The following is a 25,560-nucleotide window of genomic DNA, read 5'->3' as shown; positions in this document are numbered from 1 at the left end:
GTGTGTTGCAAGTTAGAACTCCATCCCTTCAAACGTTCGGTGTGGACTTGTAATCATTTTTTTTCTTCCCTCCCCCATACCCTCTTCAAGTTCTGATTTCCAGCAGGACTGAGACACTTTTGAAAGTTGGGATTTAGCTAGCAACACAAACGGGAAAGGAAAAGTTTGCGAATCCTTGGGCAGTCACCCTGTTCCCACCTTCTGTAACTTATCTGCGTGGAAGGACGGTTCGTTGGCACGAAAGATCATTTGAGATGAAACTGTGTTCTTTGCTTCATGAGAGCTTTGAGAGGGGTGTTTTTAGCAGAAAATAGCTTTCATTTTAGCAAGGAATCAGAGTTGGAAGTTTCTATTTTGGATTACATTTTCAGAGTGTGGGAGCAGATATGTGTATATGAGTTCCTGGCATCTCTTATTATTCTACGGGATTTGGGCTGTCATTAAGGAGCCCACTGATAGGTTTGCCTAGAAATATGCTGGATCAACCTTTGTAATTCTGTTTCTATAATAGTTTTCAACTATCCTGAGTTGAAAAGTTAGTGGCAGTTTTACTCTCAAAAACTACTTCTGTATTTTGGAAATAGAGACAACTAAAGGGAAACGGAAAACAGTAGTTTATTCATAATCGTTGCTACAAGACAGACATAGGATGGGGTGAATTTTAGCTCCTTAATTGATTTTATTTTACACTTTACTGGAAAGAGTGCTTTAAAAAACCCAACTTTTTAAATAATCCTTCGTCATATGTATCAGCTATAATGCAGTACAGGTTTTTATACCCCACCCCTGGAAAGCTCTACCTTATTCTGTGCTTAGCATTTGGAAAATACACTGTGTAATTGCACTTAAGAAACTCGTTCAGCTCAGGAAGGGCTGGACGAAATCTCACTCCAGCTTTGTGATTACTGGCAGAGCAATTGGTGACAGCTCTTGTGCTCTCCAAAGGGTCTTGGCCAAGAGTCAAGCTGGAGAAAGAGTTGAATGAATGGATTCAGGTGCGTGTTTACTTTAGTTTTAAAATCTCTCAGTGAGGAGCTAACAGTCCAGATTGATGGGTGAATGAAAATACAGGGCTGGAGCTCTTCATCTTCTGTATAAGACGTCTGTGCAGGCCGACCTCTGTCCTCTCAGTGGAAAGTCCGCACTCTCAGCCCTCATGTTCTCCACAGTTGTGCACTTGGAGGAAGGAATTGGGAAATGGGGGCCAGCAGGGGTGCTTACTCGAAGAGTGGCATGCAAACATTTTTTTCATCAGTCTTATCTCTGTGTTATGTTGGGTGGCGAGGGTTTGGGACGCACAGGATGTGGGACAGAAACAAATGTGCATTTGGAGTTCAGCATAGACGGTGACTACATTGGTGTTTTTCCTAAGTGCCTACTGGGTGAGCAGAATGCCAGGACACATTAGGAACCGGCATGAGCCATAGCCAAGCCCACTGCCAGTGAAAAAGGAGACTCAAGTGAGCTCTAATGTCATACTTGTCTAAATTTAGCCTGTGTCAAGCACTGAGCAGAGCAGGCGTGAAATGGCAGCTCCGGGTTACAGAATTTTGAACGGCAGCGCCTAAAACTTGGAAGAAACTTTATAGTTTCCCTTTTTTGGAAGTATAGGAGGGGCGAATCAAGCTCCCTTGACATTTGAAAAGAAAAAGAAGGGGTGGGAGGGTAGAGGAGAAGGAATCAGGGCAGAGGTGCAGGCAACAGGGTAGAGGAGTGGCCACTCCACACAGGGGCCAGTGAGGGCAGAGGGAGGAGACGGTGACCAGGAATGAAGCCTGCAGACTAGAAACAGCACAAACCAGCAGGCACCAATTCATTCGCTTGAAGTGTGTGGATAAACCACGGTCTCGGTGAGAATCGTTTTACCCTCTAACACGATGGGAGACCCTGTGGCCAGTCTGCCCCGCTGTGTCTTCTGGAAGCAATCAGAAAGCACATTTTGTAAGAACGGCAACGCCCAGGGGTTCAGATTTCCCAAGCAGAGAGGGAGCAGGCTCTTAAGGCTTTATTTTTAACCCCTATTTCTTCCATCCAGAGGTATTCCCACTGGGGGTGTTGAGTGAATGGACCAGGTGCAGATGGGTGAGTGATTGTGGTGACCAGTTGGTTCTAGGCCCTGCCCACGGACACTTTGTCATAAAGACAAAGTTTTTCAGAGGAAGATAAAAGGATACATAGGCTTTATTTTGATGAATGAAATTATTTAAATTATTTTTAATTAAAAAAACATCTCTAAGGCCATACCTGTACCATTTATTGGTGAAAGTGTTTAATTCTACTTTCATAAGGTTAGGAGGTTCATAGAATCTTGGATTTGACCATCCGGAAGAGACCTGGGCCATCCTGTAGTGCAGAATTTCTTGAGTATGAGTAATATGGAAACCCCTTTCATAACAGGGTGTTTGTGGGGGAAATCAATGCCCTCATTATCGACTTAATTATTTTATTGTACTGTCACATATGTACAAACCGAAAATACCCACCTAGATACTACCTCTCTGTTTTAATCATTCTTGAATAAACATAGTCCTAAAACAAAATCTTGCATTAAATACAGAGAAATATATCTCATAACATTCAGATTATGAACTTTGGTTTCTTATGTAGAACATGCATTATTGGAATTTTTTAAAAAAAATTTTTTAATGTTTATTTATTTTTTAAGACAGAGAGAGACAGAGCATGAACGGGGGAGGGTCAGAGAGAGGGAGACACAGAATCTGAAACAGGTTCCAGGCTCTGAACTGTCAGCACAGAGCCCGACGCGGGGCTCGAACTCACGGACCGCGAGATCACGACCTGAGCCGAAGTCGGACGCTTAACCGACTGAGCCACCCAGGCGCCCCATGGAATTTAATAAGGTTTACACCATGAATATGGGACTAACATGTACCCAGAGATTACTTTGATCCCAGCACACTTACATTCCTATATCCTGGACAGACACTTGATTCTTCAACAGCTGTTTTCTCTTCCCATCTACCTTCACTCTGTCCTTTTATTTGCACCTTGAAGGAATGTGCCATTTTTATGTTGTGTCACATTCTTCTCCTTTCTCTCTTCATGAAAATTAGAATGGAGTCATTTGTCACCCACGCGATCACATGGTTAATACAAATACAGACACCAAAGCTGTGTGGTAGTAGGCATTAGTTGTGAATCTGACCTATATTTTCTAGGACAAAATTTACACCAAATAATCACATCAAAAAAAAAAAAAAAAAAAAGGAAAGAAAAACACAAGAACAGATTTGGTGCAGAACTCTCAGGTCTCAGGGAAGATTTGAGGATCTCTCATGGGGTCTCCACGTTAAGAGATGCTGGTCCTGGCTGGTTTTGGTTCTGTGGAAGAACCTCATCAGGAATCTGGGGAAGGATGGTTCTGGAACTAGAAACACCCTCTCCATATTTCTACTGTAGCCCAGCTACTTTGACTTGTTGTCTGTATTGGGGTTTTGCAGGAGATTTCATCTGAAAAGAGAGTTCTAAGGCAGTACCCGTGAAACTTGTGTTTGGCTACAGTAATAAAAACTCTGCTCACAGAAGTCTGAAGGTATAAGGTGTTGCTTGTGGCGTGGACAGGTATAGGTCGTGCTTGGACAGTCCAGGGCTAGTGGGACAACTGAGCACTGTCCCCAGTGAACACAGCTTCCTTTCTGCTTCCCCATCTTCTTTTCTTTAGCTGACCTTCCCATGCTCATGTCCGTGCATCATGTCTAAGTCAGGGCACAGGTGGCAGGGCATGAAGGGGAAAACACCTTTCCTCATGAGACTTTGCCCCTTTCATCAGGAAGGGATCCTGTCCCATGTAGACTTCCCCTCACATCTCAGAATACACACCCAGAACTGGATTGTGTACCCACTGGTCCCATGCGATGATACTACCATACTGGGTTACAGCCAACCACGCTTCACCCTCTGGGTATGGAGTAGGAACCCACAAATTCAGATCGAGATTTCTGCCAGATGATGAGCCTATCAAGTGCCTATCTATTATCAGTGAACACCAGGGAGGATGCCTGTAGGACAGGCATGGACAGTTGGGGCCACAAATGCTTAAAAACAAAAAACAAAACAACAAGAACAGCAACAACAACAACAACAAAACCAAATAAACAAATACATTTGAAAAACACTGCCTCAGTAATCTATTCCTTCCACTTTATGGAAGCAGACACTGAGATCCGGAAAGTGAACACTGAGATCAAAAGACTGTCTAAGGGACACAGGCAGTCTGCGACAATGGCAATGCTTCTTGTTTCTTGACTATGAGTCTGGTGTGGACTACATGTTATATGCGTCGCCTCAGTAATGATAACTTAGTGATACTTTGGAAGGCAAGCCTCAAAAACAAAACAAAACAAACAAAAAGAGAGAGAAACACACTGGAATCTTAGTATTGGAAGTTTCCTCAGAAATCACCAGCCTCCATGGTTTCTCAAAATCTCCTGAATCAGAATTCCAGAGATTAGAGTTGGAGAGTCTCTATATTTTTAAAAGCTCTCTGAGTGAGTCTTTTGAAGCCAGCCAGACACTGTGCACAGAACTGGGTTTAAGATGTGGTTAAATCAGTATCCACTGCAGGGATGCCATTTATAGCATTGCTGACAGATATCAGCCACATGGGTTGGCAGTGCCTTCAATGATGGAGAACCTCTCTACTCTGCAAGGCAGCTGGGGTGTCATTCCTCACCTCAAGTCTCCTCAAATTGAGCCAATGTTCATGTCTGTGCCTTGTAACCTATGCCCTTTGTCATGGGCTCTGGAGCCACATTTGAGATGGGTGATGGTACTTGGTGCAGAAGTGAGGTGGAGAAAGGGAGTAAAGATAGAAGTGGTCAGAGATCTTGGGATAGGTCCTGACTTCACTAATTGCTGGATCTCAGTTTTCCCACCTGTACAATGGGATCCGATGCCACTAGAGTGTTTTCTGTTTCTCAGAATCTATCGTTCTTGGAATTCTAAAGCTCTCCCATTACTTTATGAAGGTCCAAGTCTTCCTTTCCCAAGGATGGGCATCTTGAATTATTTCATATGTCCCTCCTCTTTTCCTGTGCTATTCTCCTTACCTTTCTTGAACACATTCTACTTAAACTCCTCTTGACAAAAATATGATTCCCTGAACTCAGTTCCAGTCATCTGCCAGGTGCATATTCCATGAACAGAACACCAAACGTCTATTAACCTAAGGGGGAGAGAGTGATTTTGTGGGAGAAGTGGCACAGTAAGAAGGAAGAGTGGGAGGTGAGATGATCTTATAGCAGAAGGAGATACACACACACACACACACACACACACACACACACACACACACACATTTAATATTGACTAAGACAGCATGAGACAGACTGGCAAAGAATGAAATAGGCAAACCAAGATAAAAAGAAGTATGGGCACAATCAGCAGAGGAAAGAATATTTTACCCTGAGTTATCCAAGTTACTTTTTCTGCGTTGCCCGAATTTCTCTCCAGATTCCACTGTGCTCTTTCACCTTTGCTGCCACACAAAGAAGTGATTGTCTTCATTATTATTTCAAATTCCAATTGCCAGGTGTGAACCACTTTATATAAAGAAGCCTTGTAATCTGTGGCCCCTGGCCTGCTGTCAGAGAGGTTTGTAGGACTTGGGGAGGAAGGTGTCACCACGGTTCACTAAGTGTATAAATCCTGTGAGATTGGCTTGCTCGAAAACCTTTGCTGGTGGCTGTCCTAACGGAGCTCCGGGTGTGTAGGTGAATGTGGAGCTAAGGCTTTATTCTTCTTTGTAACTGATAATGCAGTGGCACCTATTAACACAAGCCCAGTTTCCTGATAAAAAACTATATTGCCAGGGATTAGAAACTCCCTCCTTGTTCAGCCCACTTTCCTTTGCGAGGTGATAGGATCAGACTCTCTCATGAGCACCCTGAATTCTAAATAACATATTTCTGAACTCTTGGAAACCCTGCAGTTAGTTACCAGCTGGGGTTGAAGTATTTAGCCATGGAAACTGTACTTCTTGAGCTCAGTGAGTAAATATCAGCTGTTAGCTCCTTTGTCCAAGCAAACATTAGACACCACCCTGTTGTCCTAACTCCGGTTAGGGTTGTGGTAGTGGGAGTGGCATGTTCCATGAAAGAAGACTACTTAGAACCTAGGAATAGCGGACAAGCAGAGTCACACTGTGTTCCTTTTCCTGTTCTTACCTGTGGTTGTCCGCCATCATTTCTCTTGTCCTATACTCATTCCAGCTCGCTCTCTCTCTCTTTAAATATTCCATTTTCCTGTTGCCAGTTCTTCTCTCTATTAAGGATGTTTCTTAATATCCTTAAGTAATGACCATGTAATGACACACATTAACTCCCAAAGTTGACCCTGATCTTCAAAGGCTTGTGGCATCACTTCTGTTGTAGACAAAACTACACCTGGTATTCACTAGGCCAAGGATGCGAACAGCAGATCACAGTCTAAGGGCTGGCCTAAAGGCACATTTTGGATCACCAAGTGTTTTTTTTTTCTTAACTAATTACAAAGGATTTAGACATTCTGAGATATTATCTATAAATGTAGATAATCTAGAAAGAGGCAAAGAAGGGTGTCACTAGTCTGGTCTCCCACAGCATGGCAGGTAGTAAGATCTGAGTTGTTCCCATTACTTTGAGAGGGTTATGTGTCCACTTTATTCACTAACCCCACCCTCCTGATCTATAGGTGTTTTCAATAGTAATCTTTCAGTAGGGTTTCTTTTCTGAACCTCAGAATATAGAAAATGATTTGAGGGATAGCTAGGTGGCTCAGTTGGTTAAGTGTCTGACTCTTGATTTCAGCTCACAGTCGTGAGATCAAGCCTTGCATTGGCCTCTGTGCTGGGTGTGAAACCTGCTTAAGATATGTTCTCTCTCTCTCCCTCCCCCTACCTCTCCCCCGCTCTCCTTCTCCCTTTCCCTCTCCCTGCCCCTCCCCTGCTCTGGTGCTCTTGCTCTCTCTCTCTCTCTCTCTCTCTCTCAAAAAAAAAAAAAAAGATTTGAATCACCTTTCTTTTATAGTTCTTTTAAGGGTGGTACGTAAAGTACCATTCTAGATGCATAGGAAAGAAATTAAAGCATTATGACCTGACTCTCTTAGAGGGCACTGTCGAGTAGGTCGTGGGTAGGTATCTACTGAGCAAAAATGCAGTAGGACAGCATGCCTAGTGCACAGGTTTTGAAGTCAGATATTCCTTGGAGTAATCACATCATAGGATTGTACATGGAATTAAAATTTTTATTGTGCTAGGAATCAGAACAGTCACTGCCTCTAGGGATGGGGATTAATTAGGAAGGGGCATAAGGGAACTTTCTAGGGTTCTGGAAACATTCCCTGCCTTGATCAGATATTGTTTACACAGATGTACAGATTTGTAAAACTCGAGCTGAATACTTAATATTTGTGTTTTTCACTGGAAGTAAATTATAGCTTAATAGACATACATACATACATATATGGAGGCATGCCAGGTACTTATCCAAGTACGTAATAACTTCACTATTATTGTTAGCGTGTTTGTTTCTGGACGCCTTGATTTAAAACAAAACAAAAAAATGTAAATACTTCCTTACATACATACAAACATACATACATACAAATAACATGACTAAGAATGAGGTAAATAGCATTTCCTTTCAGACCACAGATTTCACTGCAAATATTTGAGAGCACAGCAAAAGATCATTACCAAACACAATTGTCAAGGGAAAATCTACTGGATCAATTCTAATTTTATGGAACTATTGAATCACTATTAAAAGATGCGCCTAATTTGTTGTAGCTGTTTTTCATGATGCTGTAAAAGTTTGTGGGTTCCAGAGACACATCAAAGATGGCTTATTACCTGGGAAAGATGCCTGTACTTAAGGAACATGTACCCCAGCAACTACTGTTGCCATAGTATTTGTAGTATCGATGAATTGTCTTACAGTTCATATCCATGTTGAGAAATTCACGCTCAAACTGTCACAAAAACATGTTTTTCATTAGTCATCAGGCTGTTCTGACCAAGTAGACACTTTTGTGTGGAATCATTTAACATGAGTTAGGAGGATTGGTTTTTCAGCCAGACAATCTAAATTCAAATTCTTGCTTTAACACTCCAACTGTGTTTGGGTCGATGACTTAACCTCTCTGCTTCTCAGTTGCTTCAGCTGTAAAGTGGGGATAATAATAGTGCCTTCCTCATAATTACATGACTGTGAGAATTATATAGGTTCAGTAAAGCATCTAGAACAGTGTCTGGCACATGGTAACCATTAAACAAGCATTTGTCATCAGATTTGCATGTTTTCTTTGGGCTAGCAAACCAATGGGTTTGTTGTGATTTGCCGTTGGGTTTTGTTCCGAAGGTGTGCCGGTGGTGGTTGATGAAAGTGATGTCAAACAGCTGAAAAGACCAAAGCCCGGATTTGTGGGAAGCCTGTGGTTCTCTGGCCCACTTTGGCCTTATTTCTGACTTACTCTCTGGTCTCCCTGAACCTGGTTTTCTCCTGTTAAATAATGATTTCAACTTTATATTGCTTGTGTCCCCTTCCAGCTTGCATCTCATTGTCCGGTCTTAAGTAGTTGAGTCATGTTCATTATTATTACATGGCTTGATCCCCAAGTCACAGAAGAGTTCTAGACGCTCAACTGGGATCCTCATTACTGATTCTGGTTGGAGTCATCACAGGGATTTAAGAAACATTGGTCTTGTATAACACAGCTGGTTTGCTGCAAAGGACTGTCACTCCTGTTAAGAAAGGTGGCCATGGGGGTGCCTGGGTAGCTCAGTAGTTTAAGCATCCAACTTCAGCTCAGGTTATATCTTGTGGTTTGTGAGTTCAGGCCCTGCATCTGCCTCTATGCTGTCAGTGCGGAGCCTGCTTTGGATCCTCTGTCTCCCTCTCTTCTGCCCCTCCCTCACTGTTCACATAAACATTAAAAAGTCACATTCTTTAAAAACAAAATCTGACCATAGGTGAGGCTCTGATGGGTAGATGCATGCCAAGTGCACATGTGAAAATGATACGATTAAAATTGTGGTCAGGTGTTTGAAATTATCTTTCCTCTTTAAGGGTGTTCAGTTTACATGTTCTCTTTTAGTCATCACTTTGGAGCATCAAGAACCACGTTACAATGATGTCCACGTTTTATGCACAGCCAAAGATTCAGTGACTCTCCAGATTCCTTCAAGTCTCTTAAGATATTACCTTCTCCGGGGCGCCTGGGTGGCGCAGTCGGTTAAGCATCCGACTTCAGCCAGGTCACGATCTCGCAGTCCGTGAGTTCGAGCCCCGCGTCAGGCTCTGGGCTGATGGCTCAGAGCCTGGAGCCTGTTTCCGATTCTGTGTCTCCCTCTCTCTCTGCCCCTCCCCCGTTCATGCTCTGTCTCTCTCTGTCCCAAAAATAAATAAACGTTGGAAAAAAAAATTAAAAAAAAAAATTAAAAAAAAAAAAAAAGATATTACCTTCTCCATGAGTTTAACCCTTCCCGTGCTTTTAAGAATCGAACCTGCTCTGACTCCCCCAACCCCCATACTTCTGATCCCCCTTTTCCTGTCTTTTGATCAGGGAGAGCCCTTTACCCCTAGTACTTGTCCCCTGTAACATAAGTGTAATATACTTTGGTTTCATATTTGTTATCTGTCTCCCCCTTCACTGCCTCTCACCACTGCCGTGAGATTAGGCATCTGTGTTTCAGCTCACTGATGTATTCCAAATGCCCAGAACAGTAGCTTGGGAGGATCTGAAGGAAAACACAGACTTGTCAGGAGGTGGCCGTGCTTATGCCATTTTAAGCGCATGCGGCACTAAGTACACAAGGATGGTAATTCTAAACACCTCATGTTACATTCAGGGAAAGGCAAGTCTTTGCCACATTCCATATGCGGTGGAAAGAACGCTGGGCCTCACTCTGAGTCCAGACCCTAACCAGCATACTAATTAGAGCTGTCCTTGAGGACTTTCCTTCATTCCGTAGTACCTCAGAATCTTAATTTATGAAATGATTTTAATAATATTCACCTTCCAGGGTATTGCCAAGAATGTATTAGCTCATGTATCTAATGGTCCCTAGTACAAATATGTGTGTGTGTTTCAAAAATATATTTCCATTTAAAACTACCTCAGCTGGCACTTCATACTTCTAACTCTCAGAGATGGTGAGAAGTAATGGTCGCAATTATACTGAAATATCTTCCAGTTGATCAGAAATAAACCTTTTGAATGTAAGTATAAGGTGTATTATACATTGGAAGAGAACTTTGGTAATATCTATAGGAAACACTGTCCCCTCCCCCCCACCCCCACTCCCCACACATACGCAGCTTGACCTAGCAATTCAATTTCTCAGGACTTCTCTGAGGCACATTTGGACATAGATGAAACATGCATGCTACATTACTGGGGCTTTAAATAACATTCATATACAGGAGACTTGAATATTTAATCTCTAAGCCCAGTCTTTCCCCTGAATTCCAGACTCCTTTCAAAGTGCCTTTGGGACCCCACCCCCATGGATTCTTCTATGCATTTCAGAATCAACTTGACCTCTCTCTCTCCCCTCTGTACACTCCATCCACCACCTGCCGGCGAGCCCACTGTTCTCCTAGTGTTCCCCATCATGACGAATGGTACCCTCCTTCACCCAGCTGCTCACACCAGACCCTTGGCATTCCCCAGCTCCTCTCCTTTTCTTACCCTCACCCTGTGTCTCTGGCAGCAGCGAATGCTGTTAGCTCTACTTTCCAGAAAGACTTGAAATACAGTCATACCTCACCAACTTCTCTCTCACCGCTGCTCCAGTCTGGGCTACTGCCCCCACCAGCCCCTGAGCAATAGCAGTAATCACAGGTGCCTGGTTTCTCTATCTGCATTTTTGTTGCAGTACTCTCTTCCTTACAGATCCCAAAGCGAAGATCGGACCCTCTTCCTCTGATGCCTCGGTTCTCAGATAGTTAACAGCATAATCAGTACCCTCCTTAGGATTTTCACAGTGGCTTATAAGACCCAGTGTGCACCCCTCTGCCTGCACTCCCAAATTGGTTCTCAAACACTTTCCCTCTTCTTCGCTCTGGTCTAGCCATGCTGTCCTTCAAACTTGCCCATTGAATTCCCACCTCAGTGCCTTTGCATGTGCTTATACTGTTTCTTCTGACCAGAGTGCTTCCCCCAGATGTCTTCATGCTTTGCTCTCTCACTTGATGCTTTTGTCACAAATCTTTCCACTATAGAGTTTTTTCCTGACCATCCTTGAGACAAGAGGCTCCCGCTCATTATCCTTTCCTCCTGCTTTCTTTCTTTCTTTTTTTTTTTTTTTCTTCCTAAGCCTTCTTCTCAAGGATAAGTTTAAAATTTCATTTTGGTTTGTTTATCTGTTGATTGTTTTCCCCACTAGAATGGAAGGTCCAAGAAACAGGGCATCTTTTTACTGCTAATGTCATGAGAATCCCTGATAAGTACTTCTTTGTTAAAATAAGCCTTGGTAACAGAAAATTATTGGAAACAACCTCAATGCTCATAACTAACATGCTGGCTAGGTAAAATATCATGTATCCATATAATTTCAAACTGTTTAACTTAAAAAATACAAATTTATGTATATTTTCATGGGACTATCCCTTGGCTATATTAAGTTGGATTCAGAATCTAACCAAGTTAGATTCAGAACAATAAAGAGCCTTAAATATGCCATTCTTTGTGTAAAAAGGGAAAATTTAAACATGTGTGTACATATTGAATAAAGCTTGCATATTTATTCAACATTTCTATAAAGATAAAAAAACTAGTAATAGTCACTTCTGTGGAGGGAAACTGGAAGTGTGAACAACAACAAAAAAAGGTTTTAAATGTGTACTCTTAAGCTTTTTTTAAATACATGCACTTGTCTAGTTTTTTCAGTAAAAATTGTTCAACACTTACATATTCCAATTCTTAGAAAACTAAACTGTGGAATACCTAACTTTTAAATTAATCCACATACGTGTTTAAATGGAAGATGCCATTCTTAGACTGTTTCACATAAACAAGCATTTGTTCTTACAGATGAATTTTTATAAGAAAAAAAGTGCTGATTGTTAAATCACAACCGAAAGTGATGAGTTTGTTACAATTGTCTAAATTGTGCCAAATATTAACAAACCAAGACTAATGTGCTATCTGGATGGCTGATGGAAAACAACCCTGGAAAGCAGATAGTTTGAAATCAGAGACCTCAAAATTAACATGGCTAATGGAAAACTATTTTCGTGCCAAGATAATCCAAAATGACTGTGATTTCACACAAACCCTAGATACTGTGATGCAGCTGTGGGGGAATGCAGTCCTGCTATTTACATAAACTGGTTAGATTCGTACACAGTGATGTGATTCGTGTTTACTTGTAAATGTACTGGAGATATTAACATGCAGCATCATTATCAACAAACCCTAGCTCCCGTGATTTGTCTTATTGGTCTTATTTCTAAATAAGATGGTAGTTATTCATTGGGCCATTTTAAGTCATTACTCCTTTTCATAACTTACAAGGTGTCCAGGTGGGCCAGAGTCTCTGTCTGCAAACTAGTCTGTCCACTGAGCTCATTCAGCACCAGCTCTGCCACCAACCCTGCTTAATTTAAACAGGCTGTTATGGCCAGAATGCTTGCTGTGTCTTCTGCTGAAAAATGTGTTCTCCTTTTTAATTGTCCCTTTGTCAGAATGGCCTTCCATGATCAGAGTGGATCACTCTCCATCCTCTCCTAGGGAACCCTCTTCATTTCCTTCTTAACACCTAACTTAGATCTAATGGCTTAATCTGTTGGCAAGAGTATTGTCCATCTCTCCCATGAAAGTACAACCTTGAAGAAAGCAGAAATACGATCCTCCTCCTTCATTTGAAGACCTACGTATCTCTAGGACCTGCTGTGCTACTTGGAACTTAGTGGCCAAAATATTTTTTCTTGCTGAAAAAATAGATTGTGATTGGGAATTCCCTTTGAAGGCCAGGTCCGTGCTCTGCCATGTTTCTTCCCTCTTATGCGTAACTTTACAGACTTGCACTCATTGGCATCCCTATAAATTCCCTTATGGAACAAGATATTTATAAAGCCTAGTGGGCAGAAGAGTCTGGCAAGCAGGAGTGAAATGCATGCCAGTACCTCCTTGTTCTCAACTCTACCTTGTTAGTAGAGCAGATCATAGTCTAAAATTTTAAAGGCCCAAAAGAAAAATCATCAGGAAACTTGGTGGCCTTATATGTGTCTTTAGAAAGTTTACTAGTTATTTTAAAATCAGCTCTCAAAACATAATGCATTCCTCCATAGCAGATTGATAATGCAGATGCTCTAACTATTCTCCAGGTATCTCTTTTATTTGGGGAGAGAAAAGGACAACATTTGTTCTTCTCCTGAAGAAGATCTCTGTGGAAATAAAAACACTGAGCGCAGACAAATGAGGACTTACAGCAGTATTAGATTCGAATATGTACTCAGCCTCACAAAGTATGCCAGCTGTATGGGGTTCTGCCCCAGGACCTTCCATCCACCTTATAGCAACTGATGAAATCTAAGAACTGGGGCAGTTTGAGATTGGCTAGTAGCTATTTGGTGTCAATTAGATTGAGGAAGGGAAGTCAACATGTATGAAATGTATGATCACTTGAGTATGATCATCTTTCCGTGTTAGGATGTCAAAGGTTTGTCAAAGAAGTGGGGCTCTTCACTCTGAAGCTTAATGTTGGTGACCTTAAGCTGAACATATAATTCAGCTTCCTCGGGAGCAATAGCTACAGGGTTCAGGGGCCTGCTAGTCTGGCCTGGCTTAAAGGTCTTTGTAATGACTTCACCATAAACTTGGGATTTGTACAAATCCTCCAGTGGCTCCTATGACTGGTGTTGGGCATCTGTGAGTCCATTCAGAAAAGCTTTATGGCTATCAGAAAGTCACTAAGCTATTGGTGATGGCTGCAATGGCAACAGGGAAACAAATAGGGCTATACACCCTAAGAAGGGGTCTTGTGAAAGCATACTGTCCTTAAGGCTGACAAATTAAGATCAGGCCTCGGTTCTCTAGTGTTACGTGATCCCAGGTAAGAATGTTTGAATGTGTGAGACCATGAGACTGCAGCTTTCAAAACCATGCTTTAGTAATGTGTGCATCCAAAATGACCTTTTTTGGAAACTCAGCATCTATTATATTTAGCAGCTACTTAATTAACCCGTGATGATATTTGGTTATTATATTATGGTATGACCTTGACTGTAGTTCCTTCCTATCTAAGGGCAAAACAACAGTAAGTTCCACTATATTCATTCTATGAGAAACACAATTCCCTTGCATTTTGTGTGCAAGGCATAGATGATCTATAAGTCAACTGGATTTGTTTATAAACAAATGAACACTGAAAATGGGCTCATAAAGGAATAGAATAATGCTTTAGATCTAAGCCTACTTTTGACATCAGTATAGTCACATGTGTATTTGGAAAGGGAGTCAAATTGTGTAAAGTTACTTTCTTTTACTAGTGATCTTATAGATTTGTGTTACTGGAGGATGTGCGTTGGTTATGTTGTTTTGGCTTCATTTTTATTCATTGAGTAAGTGTATGCATGTACGCACATGTACACACACATATTTTATATAATTACATACACACATAAACATACCGTTGTTTAGTTGCTCCTGGAGTTAAAAGTTTTACATACTTAAAAGCATTTAGGATATATTCAGAGAGATTACACATATCACTGTAAAATATGTTGTGTAACAATTAAAGAGGTTCCCAAAGACTGATGGAAAGTCCTAGTCTTATGATTCTCAAGAAGACGGTATTGGGATAGAGGGACCCCTTTTTAAAATTCACATGCGCAGTACAATAGATATAGATGCATGTAAGCTGAGATCTCTTTCTCATGGCAGAAAAGATACCTGCACGTTTAAAAACCAAGACACCTAGGGGCGCCTGGGTGGCGCAGTTGGTTAAGCGTCCGACTTCAGCCAGGTCACGATCTCGCGGTCCGTGAGTTCGAGCCCCGCGTCAGGCTCTGGGCTGACGGCTCAGAGCCTGGAGCCTGTTTCCGATTCTGTGTCTCCCTCTCTCTCTGCCCCTCCCCCGTTCATGCTCTGTCTCTCTGTCCCAAAAATAAGTAAACGTTGAAAATAAAAAAAAAAACAAGACACCAAAGGTTGTAAAGAGCATAATATTCAGTATCCTGCTAAAAGAGGATGGTGGAAATGGAAGCACCAGTGTAGGAAAGCAGTGAACATGTGAAGGATGACACAGGAAAAAAATATGACTCTTTCTCTCTCCCTTTCCCTCCCCCTCCCTCTCTCTGTCTATACACACACACACACACATATATACATACACATATATGTGTATATATATATTTTTTACTCTGCCAGCCTTCATATTTATATATGTATATTTATATATACTCTATATAGACATGGGAGGAAAATGGGTGAGCCAATGACTGGGCCAGGGATGTATCTCTATGTTAGATCTAAATTCATGTTCTCAAAGCATGGTCTCTGAGCCACATCTATCAAAATCATTTGGTGCTTTTTAATAAACACAGGTTCCTGAGATGCCCTACTGAATTAGGGCATAAATGCACCTAGGAATGTGCATTTAATCAATTACCCTGGAGTGGTTCTTATCCACTGCGAAGTCCAAAAGTCACTCCTAATGGAAGACCGATAACAGTACCTTGCAGTGTGTTCAGCTAAGCAGTGATGTCCCACAGTGGTGTCCCACTGAGGGCTTGCCATATGCCTAGGGTCCTTTATGGCAGGGGCTAGGGGAGGATCCAGGTTTTGTGAGGCCTTAAGCCTAAATAATTTGGGGGGATGTTTTAATGGGAAAAATAAACTAAAAAAATTATAAACACAAACAAATTAAAAACATGAATATGTTTAGGGTGAGAAAAGAAATCATTAATTTTTAAAAGACCTATCATAAAATCCAGAAAAATGATATTGTTAATAATTAACTGACATACTTTTTCCATACTTTTTGGTTGCATAGCCGTAGATTGCCTCTTCATATGACAGCTGTTTGGCACTATCACTTTCTTGTATAGACAATAGAAAGATCGTTGCTTCCTATGGCAATTTCAACAGAACTGAGATTTCATTACTGCTGATGGTGATGTGTAAAGCATGCAACTTTACAAACAGAATCTAAACACACAGTGCACATAACCTGCAAATGTAAGAATTCTGGTTCATTCTATTTTCCATGATTCCCATAAAAAATAAAAACTGTATGGAGCACCTATAATTTTATATGCTGAATTGGATATATTCTTGTCAAGAGAGAATTTCTGTTTTGACTAAGTGTCAGTGAGAATTGGATCTCACTTGAAATTTTACATATCTAATGATTGAAAAAAAAAAGTCCAGCTGGCATCTGGCTCTTTACTACCCAGATATTTCTGGTGCTGGCCATCACAGGATACGTTTACATCACAAGGTGTACTTGGGTTCTTTACCTTCATGACACCATACTCGGTGAGTTGGCACCAAGGGTGGAAGAAGAATTTCTGGAACACATTGCTACATGAGGAGGACTAGAAATAATGTACCCTCTACAAGGAAGTGTCTGCAAATGACATAAATACTTATTACAGTACCCAAACTATATGAACCCCCAATTCACCTTCCTGTTCATTGGACCTCCAAACTTAATGTAAATCCTCCAAAGCCACCCAACATAAAGGGAATTTGAAAAATACACAGTCTTAACTAGTTGTAATTAAAACATCTTAACTTTAGCCCGTTTGACAAAAATTGTGATGGTGCTATTAATGTATTACTAGGGTGCCTCCTAGAGTCATGAAAGGAACCTGGACAAGACAGGACTTGAAACTTGATTCCCTGGAAGGATTTCTACTGGGGAGGATCAAGAAGAAACACAGATTGGAGACTATCTTTCTTTTTATATTTTTATCATCTCAACATGTTTCAGTTTTTGACTAGAAAAATTAGTGTACTCAGCATATCTAAATTTTCCCTTTCTCGGCAGGATTATTGGTAACAGATGTATGCATTTCCTTATGTTTGGTTGGCTTCGCTTCCTGTTGTAACCATTCATACAAAATTGCTCACTCCCTTCCCTGTCCTTTCCTTCTTCCCTTACCATCTGAGTTGCAAACTGGAGTATTCTGTTTTATGTGGCTTATTTAAGTAGGCAGTTGGTGTGGTAGAGATTTAAGAGCCCTCATTACATACAGAATAGGCCACTACATCGTTCACGAGGGGTCCGAATTCTGATCCCCACTCAGCCTTTAATTTGTTGTGTGACTTGAAAGAGAACTACTTCTCCTTCCTGGCTTCAAGCTCCTCAGCTAGTCAGTAAACATGGTGGTCAATACCAGTGGTCCCTAGGAGTGCAAGAGTCCTGCCAAGCCCTTTTTTTGCTTTTTTGCTGTTGCATATTCTAGAATTTGTTGCAATCTTTTTCTCTTGCAGTGGTCATACTATTAAAAAATATATTGAAGGCCAGTTTTTAGAGAAGTAGTCCCAAATGCTTGGAACAGCCTAGGGAGTTTTTTTAATTAATTAATTAATTTTATTTATTTATTTTTTTTAGCAATTATAACTCCATCATAGAGCTCAGAACTTATATTTGTTAAAAGTTTGTTTTTGAGCCTGATGCATAGTCAAGGCTGAGGGAGATTATTCTGGACAAGTGGTATGCAACCTTGTCTATACCAAATTACATGGGACACTTTAAAAATGCTGATGCCTGAGTCCTTACCTTTGTGATTATTATTTAATAGACACCTATTATTTAATAGGTGTTTTTAAAGCCTCCATAGCTATCTGATATGTATCCAGGATTGAGAAACCCTAATAGAGACAGTCACTGCATTTCGTCAAGGTCTAACAATCTTTGTATGAAAAAAAAGTCACAAGTGTGATATCCGTATCTCTAGAGTCTTCTAAATATTTATTGAACATGTTGTTTCCACTTTATAGCTAAATTACGTAATTCCCACATTGGTTGTGGCAAATGTCAAAGAAAAAGCAGCTGGTGTGGTGGCAATATGTCTAGCCTTTGTACTCTTATTTCTCATTGTTCATCATACCTACTAGAGTCCAGTACAGTTAATCTTGTCCTTGCCCTGCTATAAGCCCTGTATTCCTGCACAAGTTGGTCAACTGTAGGCTTAAATCAGCTCATTCATAAAATTGTTCATTGGAGTTAAAGGACCTTGCAGATACGATTTTACAATTATGTGATCATTTCTTTAATTTATAGAATATGTTTTAATAGGAAATAAAGGCGTAATTTCCTTCAAACTTATAAAACATTCTTTCTCCTTCTAAGGGATCTTGGTGTGTAAAAAAGTTAGCGAGAAATAACTTTGTTGCATTTCTATGTTGTTACAATACAGCCCTGATCTATAGAATTATAAGGAGCTGAGTTATGAAATGGAGATCCTCTTGTAGCGTAAATTTCACTGCTTGGTTGGGAACCCAGCGCTTTGGAAGCCTAAGTGAAAATGTGCAGGGATACTAAAAATTAATTTCCCTGTGGTGTTGGACTTAAGCTTCTATACACTCCCAGATGGCAGAGGATTTCATATTAGATGGGAAATCATTCATTTGTCATTTATGTATTTGTTTTTTCACTCATTCATTCCATACACATATATTTAAATAAATATTTATATTAGGACCTGATTTTGGCGCTAGGATAGTGTCCAAAACAAGACAGATGTCATGTAGGACTTCATTGAGCATTTCCGTTGATCATAAATAAGAATTCACTAGGCTTTTCAGAATATCAGTGATGTTTAAAGGCCTTGAGTTCTCAAGGGGATTTTTAGATTTTATGTGTACATTTTAATGATTATCTAAAAACTATAATCATATTCCAGCCCATCTGGAAGATGAATTAATAATCAATGATGTGATTTCAGAGCCCACGTTTTGTTTGTCACCATGGTCACTTTGGTACTGCATACAACACATTTCATTGATCTTGACCAAGATGAAAATAAGAAGAGGTGGGGCGCCTGGGTGGCGCAGTCGGTTAAGCGTCCGACTTCAGCCAGGTCACGATCTCGCGGTCCGTGAGTTCGAGCCCCGCGTCGGGCTCTGGGCTGATGGCTCGGAGCCTGGAGCCTGTTTCCGATTCTGTGTCTCCCTCTCTCTCTGCCCCTCCCCCGTTCATGCTCTGTCTCTCTCTGTCCCAAAAATAAATAAACGTTGAAAGAAAATAAGAAGAGGCAAGCTTTATTCTTAGGGAATGGAGTATGCTTACGTGAAGGGCAAATGAAGGAAAAAATCCCAAAAGAAAGGTTGTGCAAGTATTTGAATAGAGAAAAACAGTAGGGGCCATTTTGTCACATGGCTCATGGCAGAATAGGGGTGATAGACTCAGAAGATGCTGTGCTAAAGTCCTTGGTACCACATTATGTCACTTAGTTTTAGGAAATCATCAACCTTTGTAGAAGTCGGTTATTGTCCATTTTGATTGACACACATTGGTTGATTTGTTCGTATTTAATTTTAAATTCAGTTTTGGTTTTAGAATTTTATTGAAATAAGTTTCCTTAGATTTGTGTTGATACTTAAGCAGTAGAGTGGTAGGAGAAAGATCTTTCGTGTCAACAGCAGGGTTTAAGGAAAGCTTCCTTACTTTAAGGAGGATTAATATATTACTTAACTTTGACAAATATTTTTCTAACTTATCTCACTGTGCTGTAATCACTACTTAATGAGTTCTTTCCTCCCATTAACCTGCAAGCTCCTGGAAGGCATTTTCACACCTTCCTTGACTTTGAGCCTCTTTAATGTTTATTAAATAAGTGAATTGATTGATCACAATTGGAATCCTGTAACTCCTAAGGACTAATTCATCATGTAATGAGGTTACTGTTAAGGGAGGCATTTAAGCACCAGCTACCATTTGAAGATTTCTGAGTCCGGTGGGGCTTAATCTATGCCCATCAGCATCACTTTGAACTCTGAAATAGGGAGAAGATAAAAATTGTTACTTTTCCCCGACTTTTTGGCAGTACAGAATGACTGCATTTGAGATCATTTAGCACCCCCCCACACACCAAATAAATTAGTTGAATAGCATTTATTATACCACCGCGATGAACTGTTGGGGTTCATTTATTTTCTCAGACAAATTCTAAATTTTGCCCTCAGGACTTTGGTAGGCGGTTGAGCATCTCCCTCACGAAGAGGTTGGAATTCTAAGAATCATTTGGAAAATGGCTTCCTAAGGGTCTCTTCCTCCCAGGGTATGCGCACCTGTGGATGTCTCGGTATATACATCATGAGAGATGACTGTGTAAAATGAGGGGACTAACACAGTGTCCACAGGAGATACTTTTGTCCAGGGGAAACTGACTTTTGGAGTTGTCAGGAGGATGGAAATGTACAGACGGCAGCCAGCCATATCTCTTCATCAGTTGATTTTTTTTTCTTTTTTTTTTTTTTTTTTTCTTCTTCTCAGCAGTTTAACGTGAGTGCGTCTCTCTTGCCTTGTCTATTTCAGATGCCTCAGGAACAGTACACACACCACCGGAGCTCCATGCCCAGCTCTGAGGGGCCACAAGTATACAAGGTGGGCATTTATGGCTGGCGGAAAAGATGCCTGTATTTCTTTGTCCTACTCCTGATGATTTTAATACTGGTGAACTTGGCCATGACCATCTGGATTCTCAAAGTCATGAACTTCACAATTGTAAGTAAAAACACATGTTTCTTCAGCCCTTCTTGGGGGAAGGGAAGGGAACGTGTGGACAAAGAAAAAGGAATGTGGAAAAGTAGTGGTAGTAGGATTCAAAAGATCTTGTAGCCTGGCATTTGGTTAAAAGTATTTCTGTTCACATTACTTTGGGGGATCCACCTCTATCTCATATCTAGTTCCCAAAGGCTGGTAATTCAATTTGGAGGCATTTCCCTCCTTTACAGTCTCTCATATGGTTTCCCTTCACTTTGATAACCGTGTCTCTGTATCCTGTAGTTTCTAAGCCCTCTGAGTAAATAATGCAGGAAGAAATATGGGAAAAATTCAAAGTACTAAGTTTTCCCAAATTTTAGTAGTGATTGTGAAAGATTTTGTGAAGTGGAGGGTAGAAATATCTGAGTAAAATGAGGCTTTGTGAATTATTTAAGAGTTTTAACAGTCTGTATATGCCGGGTAGCTCATTACTATGTTTAATTGAGATTCTCCTTGATTTTTAGAAGGGCAATTCTCTTTGCCATTGCCAGAGCAGGATGGAAATGAGAGCAGAGCCATGTTTCATTTCTTGTAGTAAAAATTGTGTTTATGCTTCTTTGAAGAAATTCTTGCTATAGGTACTTAAGGGTATTATGCACATTGACCATTTACTTGTTGAAGTTCAAATGAAAAGAAAATCCTGGAAATACGATTTCTGGAGTCATTCTGCGGGTTTGTTTCCCCTTTAGATTTCCTAGAGATTCTGGCATTGTAAGTACTTTCACTTTTAGTGAAAGCATAGTGGATAGTAATCTGCTGCCTTGAGATTACTTTCCTTCCTTGTGATGTCAAAAGTAAATAATTAGATTGGCCATAAAAATAAATCCTATTGTATAGAGCAATGTGACCATATTACAGTAAGTTACCAGTAAGATTTTCATGTGAAAATCCCAAATAAGATAGTGGATTTTTGCCTTTTCTGGATTATAAAGTTTATTTTTATCCTTACACAGTGCAGAGGCATGCTTCCCTGCCTTTCCGGGGGAAGTATCTTCTGTTTGGGCTACTTTTCTCCATCTGCCTGATGCTCCTATAGCTGCCTGGGAAAACCCTGGATCCTCCTGTAACTCCATTTCTCTGATTCTTATTACACTCATTACCCAAGATAAGAATTTTTGCCTGTACTTCCCAGACAGACTCCCTCTGAGAAGACTGAGTGCTGAATCTTTTTAGAGATTATGGTTTTAAGAGGTATCCAGGGTCCCTTTGGTCCTAAGTCCAAGTGACCACAATTGCCATTTGTTGATGTGCATGTTCTGTGATGTTCTTATTTTGTAATTCATGAACTTACAAAGTGGAGAAACTTTTGTTTTGCAGTGTTAAATAAGACTGAGGCTAGGGCAGTAGCATGGAGAATAAAGATGGAAAAGACATTTAAAAGATGGTTTTGAATAAATACTTCAACTACTGGTTGGATGTAGGAGACAAGGGGTTGGAAGATATGCTGGAATATTCTCAGGTTCTGGCTGGTGAGATAGTTGGATGGTGGGGGGTCCAAAGAGCAAGATAGAATTGATTACTTTCCCATTGGAACCTAGCTGGAACTCATGTACCCCCTAACCCCCTATTTCTGTGTTTTTAACCTAATCTCTTATGAAGTTAATTTATAGAACCTGAAAGATTTTGGGGTGAATGTGGTGGAGGACATGAACTCAAATCTTTAAAACTGGCATCATACACATATGCCTTCTGGAGTGTGTTTTATTTGGCAAGCTTAATAGGGAAAGGTATATGTAAATGTATATTGAGTGACAATTCACTTTGATTGTATGTGAGCTTGGGGAGCAATATGACAGTAAGGTAATAATCTATTTGAAATAGGCTATTTCCTGTAGTTAACTAAATTGATTGCCAAAGTTGAGAGTTCTTAAAGCTTTACCAAACCAAGTACTTACTGAGTTGAGAATAATGCCATTATTAGCCATAATTGGTGCTTTATAATAGTAATGCATTTGAGCAAATAGAGCTGAAGTGTCAGAAAATTGATCTTTCCCTGCAAGTTAAAAGCATATTTTTCCATCAATCACAGTATAAAACCTATTCTTTTAGAATTATAATTCTATTCCACAAATAGTAATTTACTGACAGTGAAGATCGTGAGAAAGAATAAGGTATTAACCAATTTTATATTGGAGAATGTGGGGTGAAAGAGCAAAGGAAATCAGTGGGATAAGAGTCAAGCATTTTATGCATGGATTTTAAAATATCATCGACAGAAAAGAGTGATTATTTTGTACATCTAAAATGTTCAATAATTTGCAATTTGGGAAAGTTGACAGTATAATCAAACCTTCTGAGTAAGAATGAACTAAGAGAATGATGTCATATGAAGGTATTTCTGGGATTTGGCAATTTATCCAAGATTGGATATCCAGAATTTTACTCTGTAGTCAGACTTCTATGCCATCCCCAAGGATATTCGCTGCAAGAACCCTTCCGTTAGAGCAATCTGGACAAACATCTAACCAAGTTTTCTTGATGTAAATCAGAAGACAAGTGGTTTTGCTCTCCTATGCTCTTAGCAGAATATGCTGATGTTCATTATAAGGCAGGTGGGCAAGGTTACACTTGTATTCTCAGTTTTCCCCTCCATGGAAGAGTGTATGGCTTACCAATACTGTGACCCATAAGTCAAAGTATCCTAGTTCATCGCACACTGTGCTGCCCCAGGGAACTACTATTTACTACACATTTATTCTTTTAGTTCATTCTGTTAGTCACTGTGCTTGGCCCTTAAAATATGTATCTCATTTAATTTTCACAACAACTATAAATTAGGTATTATCTCCATTTTAATAAAAAAAATGCTCAGAGAAGTTAAGTGACATGTTGGAAGACACACAGCTAAGATGTAAAAGAGCTAGTGTTTGCCTTCAAAGCCCAACCCTTTCCACTACACTGAACCTCCTCCTTCTTTTTTTTTAATATGAAATTTATTGTCAAATTGGTTTCCATACAACACCCAGTGCTCATCCCAACAGGTGCCCTCCTCAATGCTCATCACCCACCCTCCCCTCCCTCCCATCCCCCATCAACCCTCAGTTTATTCTCAGTTTTTAAGAGTCTCTCATGAACCTCCTCCTTCTAACTGCGCTAGTGATCTGGCTCTTCAACAAAACTCTAAAGCTGGCAAAATGGGCACTATCTTTGTTGCCCACCCTCTCTCATCTGAACCACAAACGTCCCTCCCATCTGAGATAGCCATTGGTGTTTGCTGTGCCAAGTAGTTCCCTGATAGTTGTGAATGTTCAGTCCTCATCTTCTTTCTCTTGGCACTGTCTCTTATGACCCTCTCCCTCCACTGTCTCAACCTTCTGATTTATCCCCTTGTTGTATTCATGTAAACATTTAATATAAACTTAATAATGATTTCTGTGTCATAGGTTGACATGGAGACTCAGTGAGTTCATTTGTGTTAAGCATTTATGGCAGCCTCTGACCCACAGAAAGGCTCGATATTGGCAACAGAAAGTCGTGAGAGACCCTACATCATAGTGGAGTGGTTAAGGGCTCACACACTCTGGAGAGAGATGCTCTAGATACAGATCTGGCTTCTGTTTCTTACTTTGTCAGGTTCCTCAGCCTTCTGTGCTGCAGTTTCCTGGGAGTAAGAGCACCTACCTCTTCATAGGATTCTTGTGAATAATACATGAGGTGATGAGTCCAAGCTATTTAGAATGGAGCTTGGCACATGTTAAGTTATGGTAGCGGTTGCTATCACCATCAACATCATAACTTTTTGAAGGCTTATTTTGTGCCAGGCACTGTACTGTTGTAATTTGTAAGTATTACCTAACTTAACCCTTCTGTGAGTAGATGATAATAGGGTACCAACTTCACAAGGTGGTAGCTTGATCTGTGATCACACAGCTCTAAGGCGGCAGAGTAAAGATTTGAATCCAAGCAGTCTGCCTCTGGAACCTGGTCTGTTAGCCAATGTGGGGCAACACAAAAAGTTCTAGCATGAGGGGGATCCTGGCTGGCTCAGTTGGTGGAGCAGGGGACTCTTGATCTCATGGTTATAAGTTCAAGCCCCACGTTGGGTATAGAGATGATTACTTTAAAAAGTAGGAGAGCACCTGGGTGGCTCAGTCAAGCATCGGACTTTTGATCTCAGCTCAAGTCTTGATCTCAGGGTTGTGAGTTCGGGCCCCGCTTAGGACTCCATGTTGGGCATGGAGCCTACTTAGATAATAATAAAAAAAAATAATAATAATAAAATCTTAACATGAATGTCAGGGAACTAGATGCCTAGCCGGCAATGAACTACATCACTTCCCCCCCCCCTCCCCCGAGACTCAGTATAGAAATGAATGCATTGAAGTAGGTATCTATAAGACCATAGGTATCTTTCTGTTAGAACACTATGGTTTTGTCTTTTGGATTTTGCCTTGACCATGTGTGATCTCATTCTGTAGAAGACTGCTGCTACTGCCAGTACATTCTAACAACCCCGTCCAAATAATGTGGCTCTGAAGACCTCCCAAAACACTCAGTATTGATCATCTAAAATATCATTTAGCAGAAGTGGTTAGTAAGTGATAAAATTTAAAAGGTTTGGGAATTATGAATAGATGGCCTGATCTCTTAGCACAATTGAGTATGAAATCATTCATTGTTAGACAAAATAAAAGCTTAGGAGTCACCTCATCAGACCTCCTCATTTTGCAGATGATGGAACCAAAGTGGAGAGTGAGGTTGCCTGACCCAGCTGCATTGCCCTAACCATGCCAGGGAACTTCTCAGGAGCAGGGATTATGTTCTATTTATCTTTGTAACCTCAACCCGGTTCCAGTACCCAGTCAGCTTTCAGTATGTGCTTGTCAAATTTAAATTGCCTT

The 25,560-nt window shown here is 40.6% G+C and overlaps 1 protein-coding gene across 4 annotated transcripts in view; it reads left to right on the top strand.

Moving 5' to 3' along the window:
- The window catches only part of SGCD (sarcoglycan delta), a 947,672-nt gene that overhangs the window by 557,591 nt on the left and 364,521 nt on the right, over positions 1 to 25,560 (top strand). For all 4 annotated transcript variants that reach the window (XM_045436332.1, XM_045436340.1, XM_045436349.1 and 1 more), the window contains one exon: positions 20,492 to 20,680. In XM_045436332.1, the coding sequence (XP_045292288.1) occupies positions 20,492 to 20,680 (189 nt within the window). The remainder of the gene's footprint in view (positions 1 to 20,491; positions 20,681 to 25,560) is intronic.

Source organism: Leopardus geoffroyi, chromosome A1, assembly GCF_018350155.1.
Source record: "Leopardus geoffroyi isolate Oge1 chromosome A1, O.geoffroyi_Oge1_pat1.0, whole genome shotgun sequence".
NCBI classification, from domain to species: Eukaryota; Metazoa; Chordata; class Mammalia; order Carnivora; family Felidae; genus Leopardus; species Leopardus geoffroyi.
This window is presented reverse-complemented; position numbering and strand designations above follow the sequence as displayed.